Source organism: Mustela nivalis, assembly GCF_964662115.1.
Source record: "Mustela nivalis genome assembly, contig: HAP1_SCAFFOLD_681, whole genome shotgun sequence".
Taxonomy (NCBI): domain Eukaryota; kingdom Metazoa; phylum Chordata; class Mammalia; order Carnivora; family Mustelidae; genus Mustela; species Mustela nivalis.
The window spans coordinates 75,084-94,595 of NW_028135982.1; the positions used below are offsets into that span (position 1 = coordinate 75,084).

At 43.1% G+C, this 19,512-nt stretch overlaps 1 protein-coding gene and 1 pseudogene across 23 annotated transcripts in view; one reads left to right on the top strand and one right to left on the bottom strand.

The window, feature by feature from the left end:
* LOC309857380 (conserved oligomeric Golgi complex subunit 2-like) overlaps positions 1–19,512 on the bottom strand; it is a gene marked incomplete at its 5' end in the record, with an annotated part of 224,882 nt that overhangs the window by 37,766 nt on the left and 167,604 nt on the right. For 4 of the 22 annotated variants that reach the window (XR_014307669.1, XR_014307670.1, XM_082750104.1 and 1 more), the window contains one exon: positions 15,998–16,230. The exons of 1 other annotated variant lie outside the window; for it this stretch is intronic. Coding sequence is in view for 3 of the 21 variants with exons in the window: in XM_082750104.1 (XP_082606230.1) it covers positions 15,998–16,069 (72 nt within the window). 17 more of the 22 variants (XR_014307664.1, XR_014307665.1, XR_014307666.1 and 14 more) reach the window with 13 other exon arrangements.
* On the top strand, positions 10,308–11,199 carry LOC309857379 (rRNA-processing protein FCF1 homolog pseudogene; annotated as a pseudogene). Its single transcript has one exon. The product of its transcript is annotated as an rRNA-processing protein FCF1 homolog pseudogene (transcript).

The window sequence follows — 19,512 nt, forward strand, 5'->3', positions numbered from 1 at the left end:
CATACATTTCTATTAATATTTTATGTGCATGCTGAGTGTCCCATTGAACAGATGTTCCAAATCTTTCATAACCTATTTCCAAGTATTGGTCCCACAGGATTAGCTATCCTGTGTTTCCCCTTTACAATTCTGTGATACCTGGGTAGGCTTATATGCTTAGAGGCAATAAATTACTATCTACTTCCCCTGTGACTCTGATACTCCATGACCTGTTTAGTCAGCAAGAATCAAATGTGATGATTCCCAAACTAGTTAAGGACACCTACACTTACTTCATAATTATACAGCTTTATTAAACACTATGTAAACAAACAAAATATGACTGAAAAAAAATCACTGTTCTTTTGAAAACTAACACAGCTACTTTGGAAAGGTTTGATACAAAGAAATCAATAAGAAAATTTTTGCTAAGTTAGGTATGGGTGAGATGACCAAGTACCAGGCAGGGAGGGGGTGATCACAGGATTCTCACTCAATTCAGTTAAAGAAACTGAAACTGAATGCAAAAAAAGACAACATAGAAAGCTTTTTTTAAAAAGATTCTTTTTATTTATTTGAGACACAGACAGACAGTATGAGCAGGGAAAGGGCAATGGGAGAAGGAGATTCCCTGCTGAACAGGGAGTCCAATGCGGGACTCCATCCCAGGACTCCGAGGTCATGACCTGAACCGAAGGTAGATGCCTAACCTATTGAGCGACCCAAGTGCTGTGATAACTCAGAAATCTAATCTGCAGGCCAGTTTCCAGAGAAAAGACCTGGCACTGTTTCAATGAAGAATAAATGTACATATATTTTTTCCAAATAAAATGCTAAAAACTGTATGAACCATTCCCTAAGAGTACTTGTTTAAACTGACTTTTTTAGTTAATCAACCAAAGACTGACCCTGCTAGTGTCAGAGAGAAGGACTTCATACCAAACCGTAATTTCACAGTCATCTACAGAAAGCCACCTGCTTCTTACACTGGTGACCAAATTAGCCTGGACCTTTCTCTCCTGAGACCATCTCAGACCTTACATCATAGTTATGTAGTACATCACGGGAGGGGGTCTCGGTTCATAATCCTGGCCATCCTACTCACCAACTGTATACCTATAGGTCAATCACTTTCCCTGCCTCAGTTACACATTGTTGAAGTTCTTGAACTTCATGATGGCATTCTAAATTGTATAACTGGGGTGCCTATGTGGCTCAGTTGGTTAAGCATCTGCCTTTGGCTCAGGTCATGATCCCAGTCTCTTGGGTTTGAGTTCCACATCAGGCGCTCTGCTGAGCAAGGAGCCTGCTTCTCCCTCTGTCCCTTCCTCCTGCTCCCGCACTCTCTCACTCTCAAATAAAATCTTAAATAAATAAATAAATAATATAACTTAGCCTCAGTGAACAAATGCTATTAGGTAATATTAGTACTCAACTTACCATTTATGCATTTGTTCTCAGATAAACAAAAGTTGCATAACACATGACTAAATAACTCGGAACATCTGTGAATACTGGGTTAGGCAGCATTTGCTGTGAAAAGCACACCCAAACTCACAGTGCCATAAAAGAGACCCATTTCACTTAACCAAGAATGGTTTTACTACTTTAGGAATGGTTTTACTTTATAGTGTAGATTTCCCAAGTATTCAAAAAGAAAGTATTTACAACCCATACATTTACGGTCAAATGATTTTTCACAAGGATGCCAAGACCATTTAATGGGCGGAAAAGCAGTCTTTTCGAGTGCCTACTACTGGGACAAGTGAATATCTACATGCAAAAGAATGAACTTGGAACAGCAACGTCACACATACACAAAAATATAACTCAAAATGGATCAAAGATTTAAATGTAAGAGTAAAAACTGTAACACTCAGAGAAAACAGGTGAAAATCTGTATGACTTTGGATCGGGAAAAGCTTTCTTAGACATGATACACAAAGCAATAAGAAATATTAGATAAGCTGAACTTGATCAAAATAAAAACTTTCGTGTGTCAAAGGACACTACGGAGAACGTGAAAAGACAACCCACAGAATGGGAGAGAGTATCTGCAAATCATTTGTCTGACAAGGACCTAATAACCAGAATATGCAAATATACTCTTAGAACTCAACAACAAAAAGACAAATAACCTAATTTAAAAACAAGCCAAAGACTTTTGAATAGACATTTCTCCAAAGATGATACACAGACGGTCAAGAGTACATGTCGGGATGTTCGACATCCTTAGTCATTGGGGAAATGCGAATCAAAAGCACATGCAGATGCCACGTCACACCCACTAGGACAACTATGGTAAAATAAGAAAAAGAAAAAGAAAAAAAGAAGAAGAAAAGTGCTGGCAAGAAGGTGGAGAAGCTGGAACCCTCCTGTATTGTCGGTGAGAATGTAAAATAGTGTGGCTAAGGCAGCAAACAGCTCGGTAGCTCCTCAAGAAGTTACACACGTACAATTACCCAGCAGTTCTACGTCTAGGGGTATGACACCGACAGAACTGACAACAGATGTTCCTGCCACAACCTGTACATGAATGTGCACAGCAGCGCTGCTCATAACAGCCAAAAGAGTATATACTCAACATCCATCATCCATTTTATGGATACATAAAATGTGGAAGAGCCTCTTACACAACCATAAAAATGATTAAACTGTTACATGCTACAACACGAGTGCAGTCTGAAAACATTCTACTCTCAGGTTAAAGGAAGCCAGACACAAAAGGTCACGTGTTATACAATTCCACTGATATGAGATGTTCCAGAAAAGGCAAATCCATAAAAACAGAAAGTAGATTCATGATTGCCAGGGAATAAGGGGAGGGGAGAATTGGAACTAAGAGGCTTATTTTTCGGGTGATGGAAGCCTTCTGGAATTAGACAGAAGTGACGTATGTACCATATACACAGTAAATATACTAAAAACCAGAGAAGAGTACACTTTAAAATGGCAACTATTATGCTTTGTGAATTATATTTTGATGAAAAATGAAACAACTTAAATATCAACAAGTTAAATGCTAGGATACATTAAAAAAATCCAAAGTAACACTAATCACAGGAACAATGGAGTAGCTACATGAATTTCAGACAAAGCAGATTTCAGAGAAGGAAAATTATCAGGCATAAAGAGCAGCATTACATAATGATAAAGAAATCGACTGACCAAGAAGACACAATTATCCTTAACGTATGTGTGCCTGATCAACACAGGTGAGACACAACCTAACAGAACTGCAGGGAGAAATATACAATTCCATTATCATAGCTGGTGACTTCAATTCTTCTCCATCATTAATGGGCCGATCCAGCAGCAGGGCAACAAGGATCTGACAGATGTGGACATTCAGTCAAGACATGGCACACTTAACACCACCATCAATTACTGTACAACAGATGTACACAGACAATTTCGCCCAGTAATAGTGCAACACACATTCTTCTTAAGCTCACATGGAACACTCATCAAGACAGAATAATTCTGGGCCACAAAACACAACAAATTTTTATGAGACTGACGTGCTACCTACTGCGCTAACGAGGCACCTAACACAACAAATTTTTAAAAATAAAAATTATACCAAGTATGTTCTCAGACCACAATGGAATTAAAAATCAGTAACAGAAGATAGCTGAAGAAGTCCAAAATACATGGAGATTAAATGACACACTTCTAAATGACAGGAGACCAGTCTCAACAAAATACAATGTAGCCAAATGTGTGGAATGCTGCTTAAAGGGAAAATACAGTACTGAATGCAAATATTAGAAAAAAAAAGATTAAAGTCAATAATATTAGCTTCCATTTTAGGCAACAACAACAAAATCAAATCTAAAGTAAGGAGGGGCTCCTGGGTGGTTCAGTTGGTTAATCATCTGCTTTTGGCTCAGGACATGGTCCTAGGGTCCTGGGACAGCGCCCTGCATCAGAGCTTCCTGCTCAGGGAGGCTGCTTCTCTGACTCCCATTCCTCCTGCCTGTATTCCCTCTCTCACTGACTCTCTCTGCGTCAAATAAAATCATTAAAAAAAAAAACCCTAAAGGAAGTAGAAAAAAATAAAAATTAGAGCAGAAATCAATGTAATTAAAACCAGGAATTTTTTTTAATCAATAAACCCCAAGTCTGTTTCTTTGAAAACATCAATAAAACAGATACACCCTTAGCCAGGCAAACAAAGAAAAAAGGGTAGAAGACATAAATTACTAATATCAGATGAAAGAAGGGATGGCTACTGCTAACAATCCCAATCACTGTAAATTCAACCAAACATTTATGGAATACTACACAATTCCCTAAAATCTCTTCCAGAAAGTAAAACTAGAAGGAATACTTCCTAAATCATTCTAGGAGATCATTATTACCCTGACACCAAAACCAATACTACAAGAAAAGAAACTACAAACTAGTATCTCTCATGAACACAGACACAAAAATCTTCAACAAAAATTAGCAAATAAAAGCAAACACTATATTAAAAAATTATACACCAGGTTCATGTAGGATTTATTCCAGGTATGCAACATTAGAAAATGTTCAACATTAGAATATCAAAGTGATCCATCATATCAACAGAAAAAATCACATGATCATATCAATGAAGGGAGGGAAAAAAAAAACATTTAACAAAATCCACACCTCTTCATTATTAACCCTCAGGAAACTAGGATTAGGAGGACTTCCTCAACTAGATAAAGAATATCTCCAAAAATCCACAGCTAACATGATATTAATACTGAGAAAATAGAAGACAGGGAATCAAGGCAAGGATATCTCTCCTACTACTACTATTCAATACTATACTGGAAGGCCAAACTAATGAAATAAGGTAAGAAAAGGAAACAAAAGGTATACAACCTGGGAAAGAATAAAACTTTGTTCACAGATGACATGACTATCTACAGAAAATACAAAGATTTCATACCTCACACCCACACCCTCCTGAAACTAGTCAAGTGATTATAGCAAGTCTCCACAATACACAGTTAAAATACAGAAGTCAATTGCTTTCCAATGATGTATCAGACAAAGGGCCAGTATTCAAAATTTATAAAGAACTTATCAAACTCAACATCCAAAAAACAAAAAAATCCAGTCAAGAAATGGACAGAAGACATGAACAGACCAAAGAAGACATCCAAATGGCCAACAGACACATGAAAAAGAGCTCCACATCACTCAGCATCAGGGAAATACAAATCAAAACCACAATGAGACACCACCTAACATCAGTCAAAATGGCTAAAATTAACAAGTCAGGAAACAACAGATGTTGGCGAGGATGTGGAGAAAGGGGAATCCTCCTACACTGTTGGTGGGAATGCAACTCTGGAAAACAGTATGGAGGCTCCTCAAAAAGTTAAAAATATAACAACCCAACGACTTAGCAATTGCCCTATTAGATGTTTATCCAAAGTACACAAAGTGATTTGAAGGGGCAAAAGCACCCCAATGTTTATAGTCAAACTATTGAAAGAGCCCAGATGTCCATCAACAGATGAATGGATAAAGAAGATGTGGTATACAGACACACATACACACATTACTCAGCCATCAAAAAGAACAAAATCTTGCCATTTGCAAGGACATGGATGGAACTAGAAGAAGACAAATACCATATAGTTTCAGTCACATGTGGAACTTAAGAAACAACAGATGAATATAGGAGAAGGGAAGGAAAAATAGAAACAGACAGGGAGGCAAATCACAAGAGACTTAACTACAGGAAACAAACTGAGGGTTACTGGAGAGGGGAAAGTTGGGGTAACTGGGTGAGGGGTATTAAGGAGGGCACTTGTTCGGATGAGCTCTGGGTGTTGTATGCAACCAATGAATCACGAAATTCTAACCATGAAACTAAAAGTACACTATATGTTAACGAGATTGAATTTTAATTAAAAAATTTAAAAAGTCAATTGCTTTCGTATATACCAGCAATGTACAAGTGGAATTTGAAGTTAAAAACACAAGACCATTTACATTAGCATACCAAAAAAAATTAATACTTAGGTGCAAATCTAACAAAATATGCACAAGATCTATATGAGAAAAAGTATAAAATTCTGATGAAAGATAACAAGCAAGGTAAGATGTGAGGTGGAAAGAAAGTCCATAATCTTGGGTAAGAACACTCAATACTGTTAAGAGGTCAGTTCTTCCCAAACTGATCGACAGACTCAATGCAATCCCAATCAAAATGCCAGGAAGTTATTCTGTGGATACCAACATGTTGACTCTAAAATTTGGATGGAAAACTGGAAAACCAAGAGTCCCAGAGTAGTCAACAAAATATTAAAGTGCAGGGGGAAAAAGGAAATTGAGGATTGCCATCATCCAATCTCAAGACTTACTATTAAAGCTATACTGATTAAGACAGAAGGTGCCTGGCAAAAGAGACAGGTGCTTGGAACAGAGTGGAAAGCCCAGAACAACATCCACACACACAGGCAAAGGCAACTCAATGGCAAGGACAGTCTTCAACAAATGGAACCGAACAATGGGACATTGATAAGACAAAACAAACAAATGAAAAGAATAAAAACAAACTTTTCACACCTTTCACAAAACCTAAATGTAAAATGCAAAACTTCTTAAAGATGACATAAAAAAAAAAATGTAGGGATCCTTGGATTTGGCAATGACTTTTCAGATATAAAACCAAAAGCATGATCTACGAAAGAAAAAAATGGATGAGAGGGACTTTGTTAAAATTAAACTTCTCTGTAAAAGACACTGTTAAGAGAATGAAAAACGGGACGCCTGGGTGGCTCAGTTGGTTAAGCAGCTGCCTTCGGCTCAGGTCATGATACCAGCGTCCTGGGACCGAGTCCCACTTCGGGATCCTTGCTCCGCAGGGAGACAGCTTCACCCTCTGACTCTGCCTTCCACTGTCTTCCTGTGCTCACTCTCGCTCGCTCTCTCTCTGACAAATAAATAAATAAAATCTTAAAAAAAAAAAAAAGAGAGAGAGAATGAAAAGACCAGTCACAGAGTAGAGAAAATATTTGCAAAACACATCCATGGTAAAGGACTTAAAATAAGAAATATAATATAAAGATGTCTTAGTAGCAACAAGAAATCAAACCTAATTTAAAAATGTGAAAAGAGCGGTGGCTAGGAAACCCAGTCAGTTAAGCATCTGCCTTTAGCTCAGGTCCTGGGACTGAACCCCACACTGGGCCCCCGGCAGAGAGGAGCCTGCTTTTTTCCCTCTCCCGCTGCCTGCTGCTACCTCTCTGTGTGCTTGTGCTGTTAATAAATAAATAGAATCTTTAAAAAAGAAAAAAAAGGATCTGAAAAGATGCTCAACTTTGTATGTCATTAAGAAATTGCAAATTTAAACAAGGTACTATTACATATCACGTAGAATATAAAAAATCCAAAGCACTAGTAATACCAAATGCTAGCAAGGATGTGGGACAACCGAACTCTCATTCACTGTTTGGTCAGAATGCAAAATGGGAGGCACTGTGTGAGACAGCTTGGCAGTTTCTCACAGAACTAAACACATTCTCACTATAAGATCAGTAATTGTGCTCCTTTGTATTTACCCAAAAGAGCTTAAAACTTGTGTCCACACAAAAACCTGCACACGGATGTTTACAGCAGCTTCATTCTCTGAAGTGCCAAAACTTGGAAGCAATCCAATCTCCTTCAGTAGGTGAACAGGTACACTGTGCCACACCCACACAACGGATTATTCGACAATTAAAAGATGAATTATTAAGCCACAAGACTTTGAAGAACCTTAAATGCATATTGCTAAGTGAAAGACCAGTCTCAAAGGCTAAATACTATATGATTCCAACTCTATGGCATTCTGGAAAAGGTAAAAATTAACCAAAATTTTTATTTTTATTTATTTTTTAGGTCATCTCTATACCCAATGTGGTGGCTAGAACTCACAACCCCGAGATCAAGAGTCAGATGCCCTAGCAACTAAGCCAGCCAGGTGCCTCTGAAAAGGTAAAACTCTAGACAGTCAAAAGATCCCGGGCTGTGGGGTGAGCGAGGAGGGTGCAGAGAGAGGAGAAGAAACAAATAGATGAGGTACAGGGGTTTTCAAGGCAATGAAACTAGGCTGTAAGATACCAACAGTAGGTAAATAACATTATACATTTGTCAAAACCCACAGAACTATAGAAAGAGGAGTGAACCCTAATGTAAACCATGGATTTTAATTAATACTGTATCAATGCTGGTTCATCAGTTGTAACACATGTACCACAACAATGTAATACATTAATAATAGGAGATAGTGAAGTTAGAAGAAAAATATCTTCTCTTTGTACTCAGGGGTATTTCCTATCTGAACCCAGTTCAAGTACAAATCCCCCAAAAGGCCAGAAGTTGGGAGATCACAAGAGGTGTTGGAACACAGGAAAATAAATGAGCAAACCAGACAAGCTGCAGGTAATTAAGAACCATTAACCATGAGAGAAGCAGTGACATCACTCAAAATTAAAACCAAGTAGAGTTTAAAAGTTTAGCTACTTTACTAACTAGCTGCAATCAGGGATGGCAAACAAAGACTAATTCAAAGTAACCTGGGAATTAATCATTTAAAACTTACCAATAATCTGAAATTAGTAGCTTTAATGCTATGAAAATTACATGGAATTTGGAAAGATTGAAGTTCTCTTAGCTGCCAAAAAGTAAAACACTCCTTCCCAGATACATGGACTTATAAAATCACTATATACTATGTCCACGAGAAGCAGAATCCCCCAGAAGCATCACTCTGTAATGATGAGAAGTACTAAGAGGGCATATGAAATTTATGAGCTCTGCCCTGAAACATGTCCCATTTCATCGAGACAAGAAACCAAAATAGTTAAGCACTAATCTGCACACTACATAGGGGTTGAAAGACATAGAAAGATTGTGTGAGCTCACGTATGTGTGTGTTTCCAACCATTCTTGAAAACAATGGACAACAGAGATGAATAAATGTCCCTGTATATGCCATAAATATTCCTCAAATATTTATCATGCAACTCCAGCTCTGCTCTAAGACCTGGGGACATAGTCATGAAAAGAAAAGACAAGGTCTCTGCTTTTAAGGAGCAGATATTCTAATGCAGAAATGAGAAAATAAATATGTAAACAAACATTATATTAATGAACAGTGATCAAATAGTGATTAATGAATAGTGATCACAGCTAAAAAGAAAAAAGGACACAGTAAAGGTCTGAGTGACAAATGGGATGTATTTTAACTTGGATGAACCAGAAAATATAGAACAATGAGTTGAATCCAAATGACACAAAGGAGCTAGCCACAGGAAGTGTGGGAAGAGTGTTCGCGCCCAAGGTATCAGCATGTATACAAAAATGTCCTTGGAGCTCTTCCCTCCAGCCCCTGCTCTCAAATCTCTGACCCAGCTAGGTGGGGACATAATCTAGGACTTGTGTCTCCCAAAACTCATTCTAAATCTTTGTTCGGTGACTAAATTATTCAAGCTTGAGAAATTAAAAACATATGCTAACAAGATCTTCCCACCATCTACAGAGAGATCATCTTAAAAGCATCATGAAATAGTAACACTGAAATTCTAAAAAACTTCTGTTCTAACATTTTCATCAATTTTATATCAAACTCCTTTCTTGAATTTATATACCCATTTGACATATTTATGAAGAGACAAAAAAAAAAACTCTACATTCCGTAAATGTATTTATCCATCTAACAAATATTTGAGTACCTAATTACACTCTGTTCCAGCTGATTTCTTCTCTTTATCTCTTTTTTCCCCTCAATTTAACACCAATCATAATCTATGTAGGCTTTTAGTTCGCTTTTCAAAATTAATTTCTTGAGCTATTTAAAGGAATTATCCAGTGCTAGAGTTCTCAACACTGGTCACACATTAGAATCACTTAAGGAACTTTTTTTAAAGATTTTATTTATTTATTTGACACACAGAGAGATCACAAGTAGGCAGAGAGGGAGGGAATCATGCTCCATGCTGAGCAGAGTGTCCCATGCAGGGCTCGATCCCAGGACCCTGAGACCATGACCTGAGCTGAAGGCAGAAGCTTAACCCTCTGAGCCACTAAGGCAGCCCCTCACGTGAGGAACTTAAAAACAAAAAGCCCAAAGGGCACCTGGCTCGTTCAGTCACTGGAGCGTGCCGGTCTTGATCTCAGGGTTCTGAGTTCAAGTCCCATGTTGGGTATAGAGATTACTAAAAAAAAAAAAAAAGAAAGAAAGAAAGAGCCCAAGCCCCAGTTTGTGATTAATTTGTTTAAATGTTTCAAGAAATTTGATACTAAATGTTGTAAGACTAGTTAAATAACAAAAAGATATATTTACATATTTACATAATACTTCTTGCTCTCAAATTTTGAACAAAGAACTTACTAATAATCAATAACTTAGTAGGCCAACATTTTATTTAAATAAGTTTTATGGTACTACAAAGAGTGAATTAGAAAATCAAAAGCAAGGAGAAATGGGCATGGTGTGAACATGGGGAAGCAAGAGAAAACAAGAAAGTATGTGACCGGGAAGCGAATGCTTAGCTCTGAGATCCTTCTCCGAGAGAAGGACAGATTAAAACCTAAAAAGAAAGAAAAGAAGGATCCCATGCACTCAAGGAAAGAGAAGTCCCCCAACATCCCTCCTGCTTTTTCCAATATAAACACACAGCTGGGCCGACTTACCACATCCTGGTTGGTACCGACTTTATCAACTTTTCTATTTAGGCCAAACTTGACCGGTCAATGATGGATGGGCTGTGTGCCAAGTGTACCAGTTGTACAACTGACTGTGTAATGGCTGAAACTGAGAAACCGGGGTGAAAGTATCAAGAGGCTCTAAGGATTGCGAAAGAGCCAAGATTCAAACGATTACCACGTACACACAAGACAAACTATGCAGATGACTGCTCAGTACGGAAGTAATTCAGAGTGTTACACTGTGGCATCAGCTGACCCAGACCCAGAAGATTGCTGGAGTTCCCATCATGGACATCTCTAACCATACAGACGACACTGAGCGAATGCCAGATGATGATGGAGCCCCTCACTCCTATGTCTTAATAGAGTTCCTCAGCTCTCCTTTACCAACTTTTCCTGTTGCCAGTTCATACAAGCAATTCTCCTTACCGAGTTCCTCTGTTCTGAGCTATGGCTAAAGACACTCATTTTTTTTATGTTTTGAAACTGATTATCTTGTACCATTTTACTTTTTGTTGCATCTTTTTATAAATCAGATGACTGCTCACAAGAAAAAAAAAAAAGGAATGGAAAATATCAAAAGGGAGGACAACAACAACAAAAAAAACAGTTCTTTTTTGCCGGGAACCCCACTTACAAGTGCCAATAAGATAAACTATATCTGATGTTACATCGTCACAACTCCTCTATCATCAGGGAAAGTAGTTCACATAAGAAAATATCTCTATAAAATGAGTTCCAGGCTTACATTTCATATTTGGTTAATTAGAATTTCATTACGATGTCTGTCTCAAACTGATGCGGAAGAGAATGGAATCTTGTCATCAAGACGTGACATTGAACTAAGAACACACAGGGTAAGCACTCAGCTCCTGTGATACGAAGACAGCTCCTGGGGATGGGTGACCCTGGGCAACAGTGGCTGACCTGCGGGCCTGCGGCTATCTGCCGTCTGTCACTCTTCCCTCTTCCTCCTCTGTCAGCTGCTATCTCCAGCCGCCGTCAACAAAGTCCACCTCAAACAGCCATCACTTCCCTCTGGTCCCATTTACCGTAGCTAAGCTCCAGGCCAGGCATCCAGATCACCAGCCCTGTGGGAACTTCTTCTAAGGTAAGAGGTGGCCCTATTGGTGAAATGCAGGTGCCAAGGCATGCGGACATTTTGCCATCTTCTGCGCTATTCTTAATGTTCTGATTGTCCCACTTCCCTCAGTTCCCACCTGTGGCCTCTGGAAAGAAACATATCACAGTAGGATTTCCAAGGACTGATGCGTGGGGGTCAGGAGATCTGGCCTGTGATTGGCCCCAACTAGCTGTGTGGCTTTAAAGGAAGTCATCACACCTCAGGCCTCAGTTTCCTTATCTGCAAGCCAGGATGGACTGGAGTCTTTTCAGAGGAGCTGGCAAAGATCACATAGATAAGCACCACCTCATTATACTAACAAGCAAACAGAAGGCCGGAGGCGAGTGATTTGCCCCAAGTCAGACATAAGCAGGTAGAGAGCAGAGCCGAGGATGGGACCCACATCTGCAGGTCACAGCTAATCAACCAGCACAGTACAAACAGATCTGAGCAGCTGCTCATTCTTCCCCTTTTCCGTTTTGTCCATCAGAATGCATGCTCCCTGCAAACAAGGACACACAGGACCTGCTGCCTGTCTCAAAATTCCCAGTTCACCCAATTAGAACAGGGAGAAGCCTCAAGGACTTACCCCCCCACCCCCACACACGGTTCTTTTACCTATGGAACATGAGGGTACATACATTCACCGTCCAGAGGGCTCCTGCCTTCACTTCTCATGGAAAAGGTCTTCATGTGCCTACCCGGGGTGCCAACGAAGCCACAGGTTCCATAGAGGAACTGACACAGAGAAGTTCGAAGGAGGCAGACTGGCTCAGCACAGAAAGAAACTGTCTACCAAGGAAAACTACCCCATGGGGGACTGATTCTCTTTGAAATACGTTTGAGTGCATGGGAAAATAGTTTTCCAAGAGCTGGTGGACTGACCAGTCACCTGGTACATACAAGATCACATCCACATTCTGACAAGAGTGGCTTGCCTGCAGTGTAGACCAGGGGCCAGAAAGACAAGGAAGGCGCATGGAGACTGGGTGAGAAGCTTCTATGGTGTGATGGCAAGGGCGCACTGCAAAGGTACGAGAAGAGATGGAAAGATGTATATGGACTCAAGAGGTTTAGGAAGCGAAATCCACAGGACTTGGTGTGACAGACTAGATTTTGGAAAGGTGACAGAGTAGGAGTCGACTTCTGGTTTCCCGACTCCAGGCTAAACGGATGAAGTGTTTACTGAGAGAGGCAATAGAATAAGAAAGGTGGTTTTCAGTGGAGGAGGTGCTCATGAATTCCGTCTTGAACCTGATGAGTCTGAGGGGCCACAGACACATCCGAGAAGAAAGGTTAGCAAGTCCTATACACAGAACTGGTGCTCAGGAGGCGTGTGGGCCAGAGACAGGAATCTGCCTTACCTGCTGATAGGTGGTCATGAAGCTGCACAAAAGGTCATCTAGGGAAAGAAAGGAACACGGGGCTGAGCCCATAATTAGCATTCAGTGGCTACCAGGAGCATGACTTTGCACAGGAGACACATCAGAGAGGTAGAAGAAAGACAGGAAGCAATGCAGAGCATTTGGTCTACTGCGATGTCAAGTAAGGAGACAGAGAAAGGTTGGGTCCGCTGACTTAGAAACGGTTTTGGTAAGAACTCTTTAGTGGAACGACAGGGCCTGAAGGGTGGAAGGTGGGAAAGTCAAGTCAACCCCTGAGCACTGGCTGTGATGCGCGACAGTGACAGGGCAATACCTAGAGGTGGGGCAGTCAAGTGGGAGAGGATCAAACAGGAGAGCGTGATGGGAAGGAGTGCAGGGGAGAGGATCCTCCAGGCTCCTGGAAGGGCGGGAGGGCATGGACTCCGAGCCAGAGTGGAGACTGAACCCGAGGAGGAAGGAGAGCCCCTCCCCGTACCAGGCGAGGAGGAGAAGGGGACAAATACAAGAATGGGATCATGATCAGCAGGATGGAGGAGGTCCCGTGGGATGGCTGCTAATTTTTCTGTACAACTGGAGATGAAGTCATATGTTGAGATGGAAGAGGAAGGCTACATGTGATGTCAATAGCACACTCATGTAAATGGTCTAATTTATATGTTATGCCACTTTCTCCCCCTACTACCAATACCTTATGTCCTGCTCATCTCTTAGTTGGCTGTCAACCCAAAGGATTTTCGTATTTCTAAGCCGACAAAGTATGATGTTGCCAGTGCCTCTGCCCCAGGTGACCCTTCCCCATCTGCCATTCCTGCACTTTGATCACCTACCTCTTTTGCATACCTTTCCCCTTCTATTTCTCATTAGATCTCATAAACATGACTTTTTAAGTAGTCTCCTGCCACCAGTCAGCTCGAACTCAACAGATATGACCATGCAACTTCCTGCTGTAAACCTGACTGCAGCTCTACCGTGAAGACTGCATCAACGTGGACCCCTCAATGTATGCAGTGTCCAAGGTGCAACCCGCAGCCCCACCCCATCTCCCTTTCTACCATCCCAGTCTCATTCCAAAATGTGCCAAACAAGACACCTATGTAGAAATACAACCCCGACAGCAAGCTCTCCACTCATTTCTGCCTCGGAACTGTAACTTAACAAAACATCTCTCTGAGGGAAACACAAATTGCAAATAACCTTTATCTCCAGCTCCCACATAGAAGATCAATACCACTTTACACAGAACAGCTGTTCCATGTATTTTCCTTCTATGTATGAAGGGGTCACGTTCATTAACACTACAAATTGTACATTATATTCAGAAATGTCAGAGCCTTGAAAGAATATGGAATTGCTGGCATTCTAGCCACTTTCCCAGTTTGCTCTCTTCCTACCTCTAAGTCCTACTTTAGAACTGCTATTTTGAGATTTCTATTTTCCGAAGCTGCTTTGACCAAAGGCATTCTGTCAGCTCAGAGTGAGAAAGATGGCGGGGCGAGCAAGTGCGAGAAAATGCTAGTGTTAGGCCCAAAGAAAGCCTGACGAAGTCCAAAGACAGACAAGCTAAAGAGACTTCCGTGCTTTGAGATTCTTTAAGTCTGTGTCTGTGCCTTTTCTTCTTCCAATGACCTCTCTCCTCGTCACGTGTCCTTCGTTAACAAAAGGTTTCTGGATCCGAGAATTCACTCTGTGCTCTCCTTCAGACACTCCATTCAATTTACACCTTTTATTACAGTGGCTTAACATCACCATACAGGAACAAGAGTACAATATACCTTCGTCTAGGCATCCCTACATATTAAAAATGATATGGCCACACCGCAGAGGATCCAGACATAAGCACTTATAAAGCCAGAGTTTGGGAGATGTGATCTGAATGCAAGTATCAAAAAGGAACTAGCTGGTTAACCCAAAAAAGAAAAAAACATATTATGACTTGAAGCCATAAAAAAGTAAGAAATTCAAACTCTTTTCATAATTTTAGGTACCTACAGAGCCAAAACTTTTTAACACTGAAACCAGCTACTAAATCCCAATCCTTAGAAATTAAACATATACGTTTTGATAGTTTAAGTACAGATCCAGAGGGATACAGAAAACAGATAAAGCTCCTCCTGGCTCTGATTCAAACCTTGGGACATTTTCAAGGCTATGTCTGATGAACCTTTCTGTCAGTAAAGTCTTTTCAGTTTAAATTTCTATTCTGTAAGTTTATGTCCTACAGTTATCTGCTGCCAGCTTCAGGCTGACCTCACCAAGAGAAGTAGGGCAACTTTCGAAAAGGAGCTTGGTATGCTTTGTAGTACTGGACCAGAACCAGTAAGGACAGTACAGTCTTTCAGATTTCTCATTCCGGGAGCTTAAGACGAAAGTCAGGCATAAACGTTAGGTTAAGTGCCTTTTTGACCCCATTTCTGGTAAGTACGTGTGTTCAGAGATGTGTTCAACGCACAGTCGCTCAGCTTCTAGGCACAAGGCACTGGGAGGCTTCTGTCAGGCCGGGGGAGCGGCGGTCTGACTGTGCTGCACGGTACCAGAGGCGGGTCCTACGGGTCCGGGGCTTTTACGTTTAGCTCAAAACCACTTGCCCTGAACTTTCAGGCCTTTTCATTCAATGTGCACGATTTCACAGGAGTGCTTTCTCCAGGCTGCACCTAGCCCACCCGAGGCCAAGAGACTCACTGCGAAGTGCAGTGAGGTCCCCACCGAGGACCCGTCCGGGGCGGGGACAGCCCAGGAAGCCCGCAGGAGAAGCCCGAGGAGAGGCCCCGGAGGGCCAAGGAGGGCAGGCCACCCACGGCCCGGCTCTGGGGAGCAGAGCCCAGGCGCGCACCTTCATGAATTCGTCCTTGTCGAAGCAGAGCGTGTCCGGCCCCTTGGGCAGGTTCATCCTACTTCTCTCCATCCCGCCGGCCGCCGCCTCTCAGCACCGACACTCGAGCGAGGAGGAAAGGTAGGAGGCTGCGCTCCCCGACGCTACCGGTGAAGCCACGGCGTTTCCATCGCACAGAAGGCACTGCTTCCTCCAACATGGCAACGCCCCCGCCCGGCCATTGAAAGAGGACGCTGCAGGCCCGCCTCCGCCTGCCTCCGCCAAGAGAGGCGCGAGGGCCGCTACCGTCGAGCCAGCAGGTGATCCTGCCCCCGATCGGCGGAGGGCGACACTACAACCTCGCCTACGTTTCTGCAGAGCAGCCCCACCGCTGTTGATGCCCCCTGAGCCAGAGAAGGGAGGGCGGGGAGGGTCAGGGGTGCTCCTTCCCCACCTCGCCCTTTCCCTTGGAATATCGGCCTGCGAACCTCTTCCAGGACCTTCTCCCGAGATTGTCCCGCGGGAAGCATAGCCGTGGCTGGATGCTGGCCCTTTACTTCTGCGGCCGGTTGTCCAGAGAGGGGGGCGCGTCTGGGTGTCAGGCCTCCAGTCCCGGGCGCCGCCGCTGCAGCCGCCTGGGCGCGGAGGCCTCTGTGGGAACCGGGCTTCCGCCCTTAGCCCCGGCACCCACCCGCGAGCGTGGCTTCTCCCCCGCTGAGCTTGGCTCCAGCGATCTGTAGGGAGGAAGGTGGTCAGCTGGCAGCCTCGGGTCATCTGGGCCGCTCCCAGCTCCACTTCAGCTCAGCTGCGGGGTGGCCACAAGTTTGGGTTCTGAGAGCTCTTAAAGAATCACCTCGCTACCGGCCGGCCGACAAAACGCAGCCGACAAGTAGATGTGGGAGCATGTTTATGTCCAGTCCGCTCTAGAATGGGCGGAATCGTGTGTTTGTGGCTAGCGTTGGTTCGATCGCCACACCTGCCCCCAATTTCCGAGACCCCCTCCTCCTCCTGCCATCCACCCCACATTTATTTTGAGATTTTTCTTTCCTCTTCCCTTGCTCTTTCTCCCACTGTCCTCCCCTTTAGTGGGAATGTCATGGTCAAATGATGATTCATTTCTCTTTTTTTCCTCCGTGAGACTCTGACAGCTCAAACCACAGATCTCACGTGCGCCCTTCAGGCTGCAACTTTGCTGTAATAGCCCAGGACTGGGCTGCCCCTCCCAATGCTGTGATCTCCCAGAGATAGCACAAGCAGTCCTTAGAAAGGGATGGGACACAGCAAGACAAGGGCTTACAGCGAGTCTTGCATTCGAGTCACTCCAAACGGGAAACTGGTCAATTTTTTTTTTTTTTTTTAATGTGAGTACAGGGATGCCGGGGTGGCTCACTTAGTTAAGCCGCTGCCTTCGGCTCAGGTCATGATACCAGCGTCCTCAGATCGAGTCCCACATCGGGCTCCTTGCTCAGCATGGAGCCTGTTTCTCCCTCTGCCTCTGCCTGCCATTCTGTCTGCCTGTGCTCGCTCTTCCCCCCCCCCCGATAAATAAATTAAAAAAAATCTTTAAAACCTGAGTACAGAATCTGAAACAATACATTCCCTAGCAGTGGGCCTGGCAAGGCCTTGTTGAGGAAAACGTTCCCAGGCAATATCCAGAGACTATGACAGGTAGGATGAGAGCTGGAATCTTATTTGGAGAATCAGAATAAATTGCCAGGGGAGCAACTATGAAAGTGCATTCTATGCCCTGATGTGGTCATTTAGATATAGGGAATGAAAGCCTCATTATTTGGTCTTTGTTTGATTACTCTTATTATGAAAATTCTCAAGCATACACCAAAGTGTGTAGAGCAGAAGGATCCCAGCCCTTCCGAGTACTTATCACTCTGCTTCCCCAACTGTTTCATAGGCCCTCCTCCTTCTACTGCCCCCAACGTGCCTGTATTTTTGTTTTTGGGGGAGAGGGGAGGTCTGGATATATTTTAAAGTAAATCCCAAACATCACATCATTCCCTGCTCCCCAAATACCTTGGTTTACACATCAAAGAAGGAGGAGGAAGAGGTGGAGGAGGGGAAGACTGAGAAGGAGGAGGGATGAAGAAGAGAGATTTCCGCACAGGCCCACTATGCCAGAATCAATAGGTGTAATAAGCTATTCCGATTGGCTCTGAGAGGCATGACTTTTAGCCTCTCAGACTTTTAGGGCCACAGTGCTAATAAGCGACAAGGGCAAATTCAGGCAGAGCAAACAGCAAGGCTCACACTCATCACAAAGGCACCGAGGGGGGGGCAAGTGTGCCAGACCGACAGAACAAAGTTGTCTGGGAACCCCACCTGCCCTAGAAGTCCAGATGAGTGAGTAGTTGAAGTGTTTTTTTTACCTTCATTGTCATTCCTTTATGAAATTATTGCCGGCCTTTGGTAAAGACATGAACCTGAGCTAGGCTCGGTTGGAGTTTCTGTCCAATATGGCCCTTTCTTGAAGGGGGCAGCATCTCGAGGCCATGGAGGTTTACCCAGGAGGGGAGTTGGGATATGCTCCAAGCCACAAGGATTTTTTCTGATCAACAATTGATATCTGTTGGATCGCTCCAGGATGTATCTTACGGAACGACAGCAAAGTAAGGATCGAAGGATGGAACCCTGGGTAGACTGCCTCGATTCTAACTGTCTCCTAGTTAATAGACAGTTTTGATATGCTAGCTCTGGGGGAGCAATGAAGGGGGCTGAGTTGAAATGGACTCTCCTGCGGATGGGTCCTAATATGGGTTTGTGTGCATGGAGACCTTGGCCTGGGGCGGTGGCACATGGAATCTGAATGCTTCTCCTAACCAGAGGTATTACGTCATCTCCAAAAGACAAGTTTCCAGGGGAAGACTAGATTTGATCTGATTGGTGCCTCAGGAAAGCCCCACATGCTGATATTGGAAACCAGGCCTCTGATGAGAGATAGCAGGAAACCAAAACAATGGACCCCATTAGGGCCTAGGGCCCTGTCCCGTTCAATCTCCTTCTCTGGGGACATCCATCTACAGTATGAGTGGAGATGGATGCTCAGCTGGTTCCAGGCAGCCCTTGTTTGTCCTGGGCTTTCTATACTATTGAGGTGGCCTTGGGGACTTTGGAGGTTTCTCCTAGTTTGTATGATTGTGGTCAATGGAAGGGGCATAATTCCCGTGGAGTTGAGAGTCACAGACCTGATGTGTGGCTCCAGAGTCCCCAGGCTGGAGGGTATGGAAGCCAGGAATGTGGAGATAGAAGTCTGGAAACACACACTCGGCTTGTTTTGGGGACGTAGGTATGGCAGTCCCGATCTACAGATCGTGAGGGTGTGAAGTTAAGGTTTATGTTCTGAAGCCTGAGAAGCTAGGTTGGGAATACATGACGAGCTAAGGCCATGGCGGGTCTGTTGTGCTCAGTGTGCGGTCAGCTCTCTGGGTGTTGGTCAGGAAGTCCGGGCTCAGGCTGTGTCACACAGTGTATTAGTGCCCAGATTTGTCTTTATAATTTGTGTACAGAAGGGTGCCGTGTAGTTC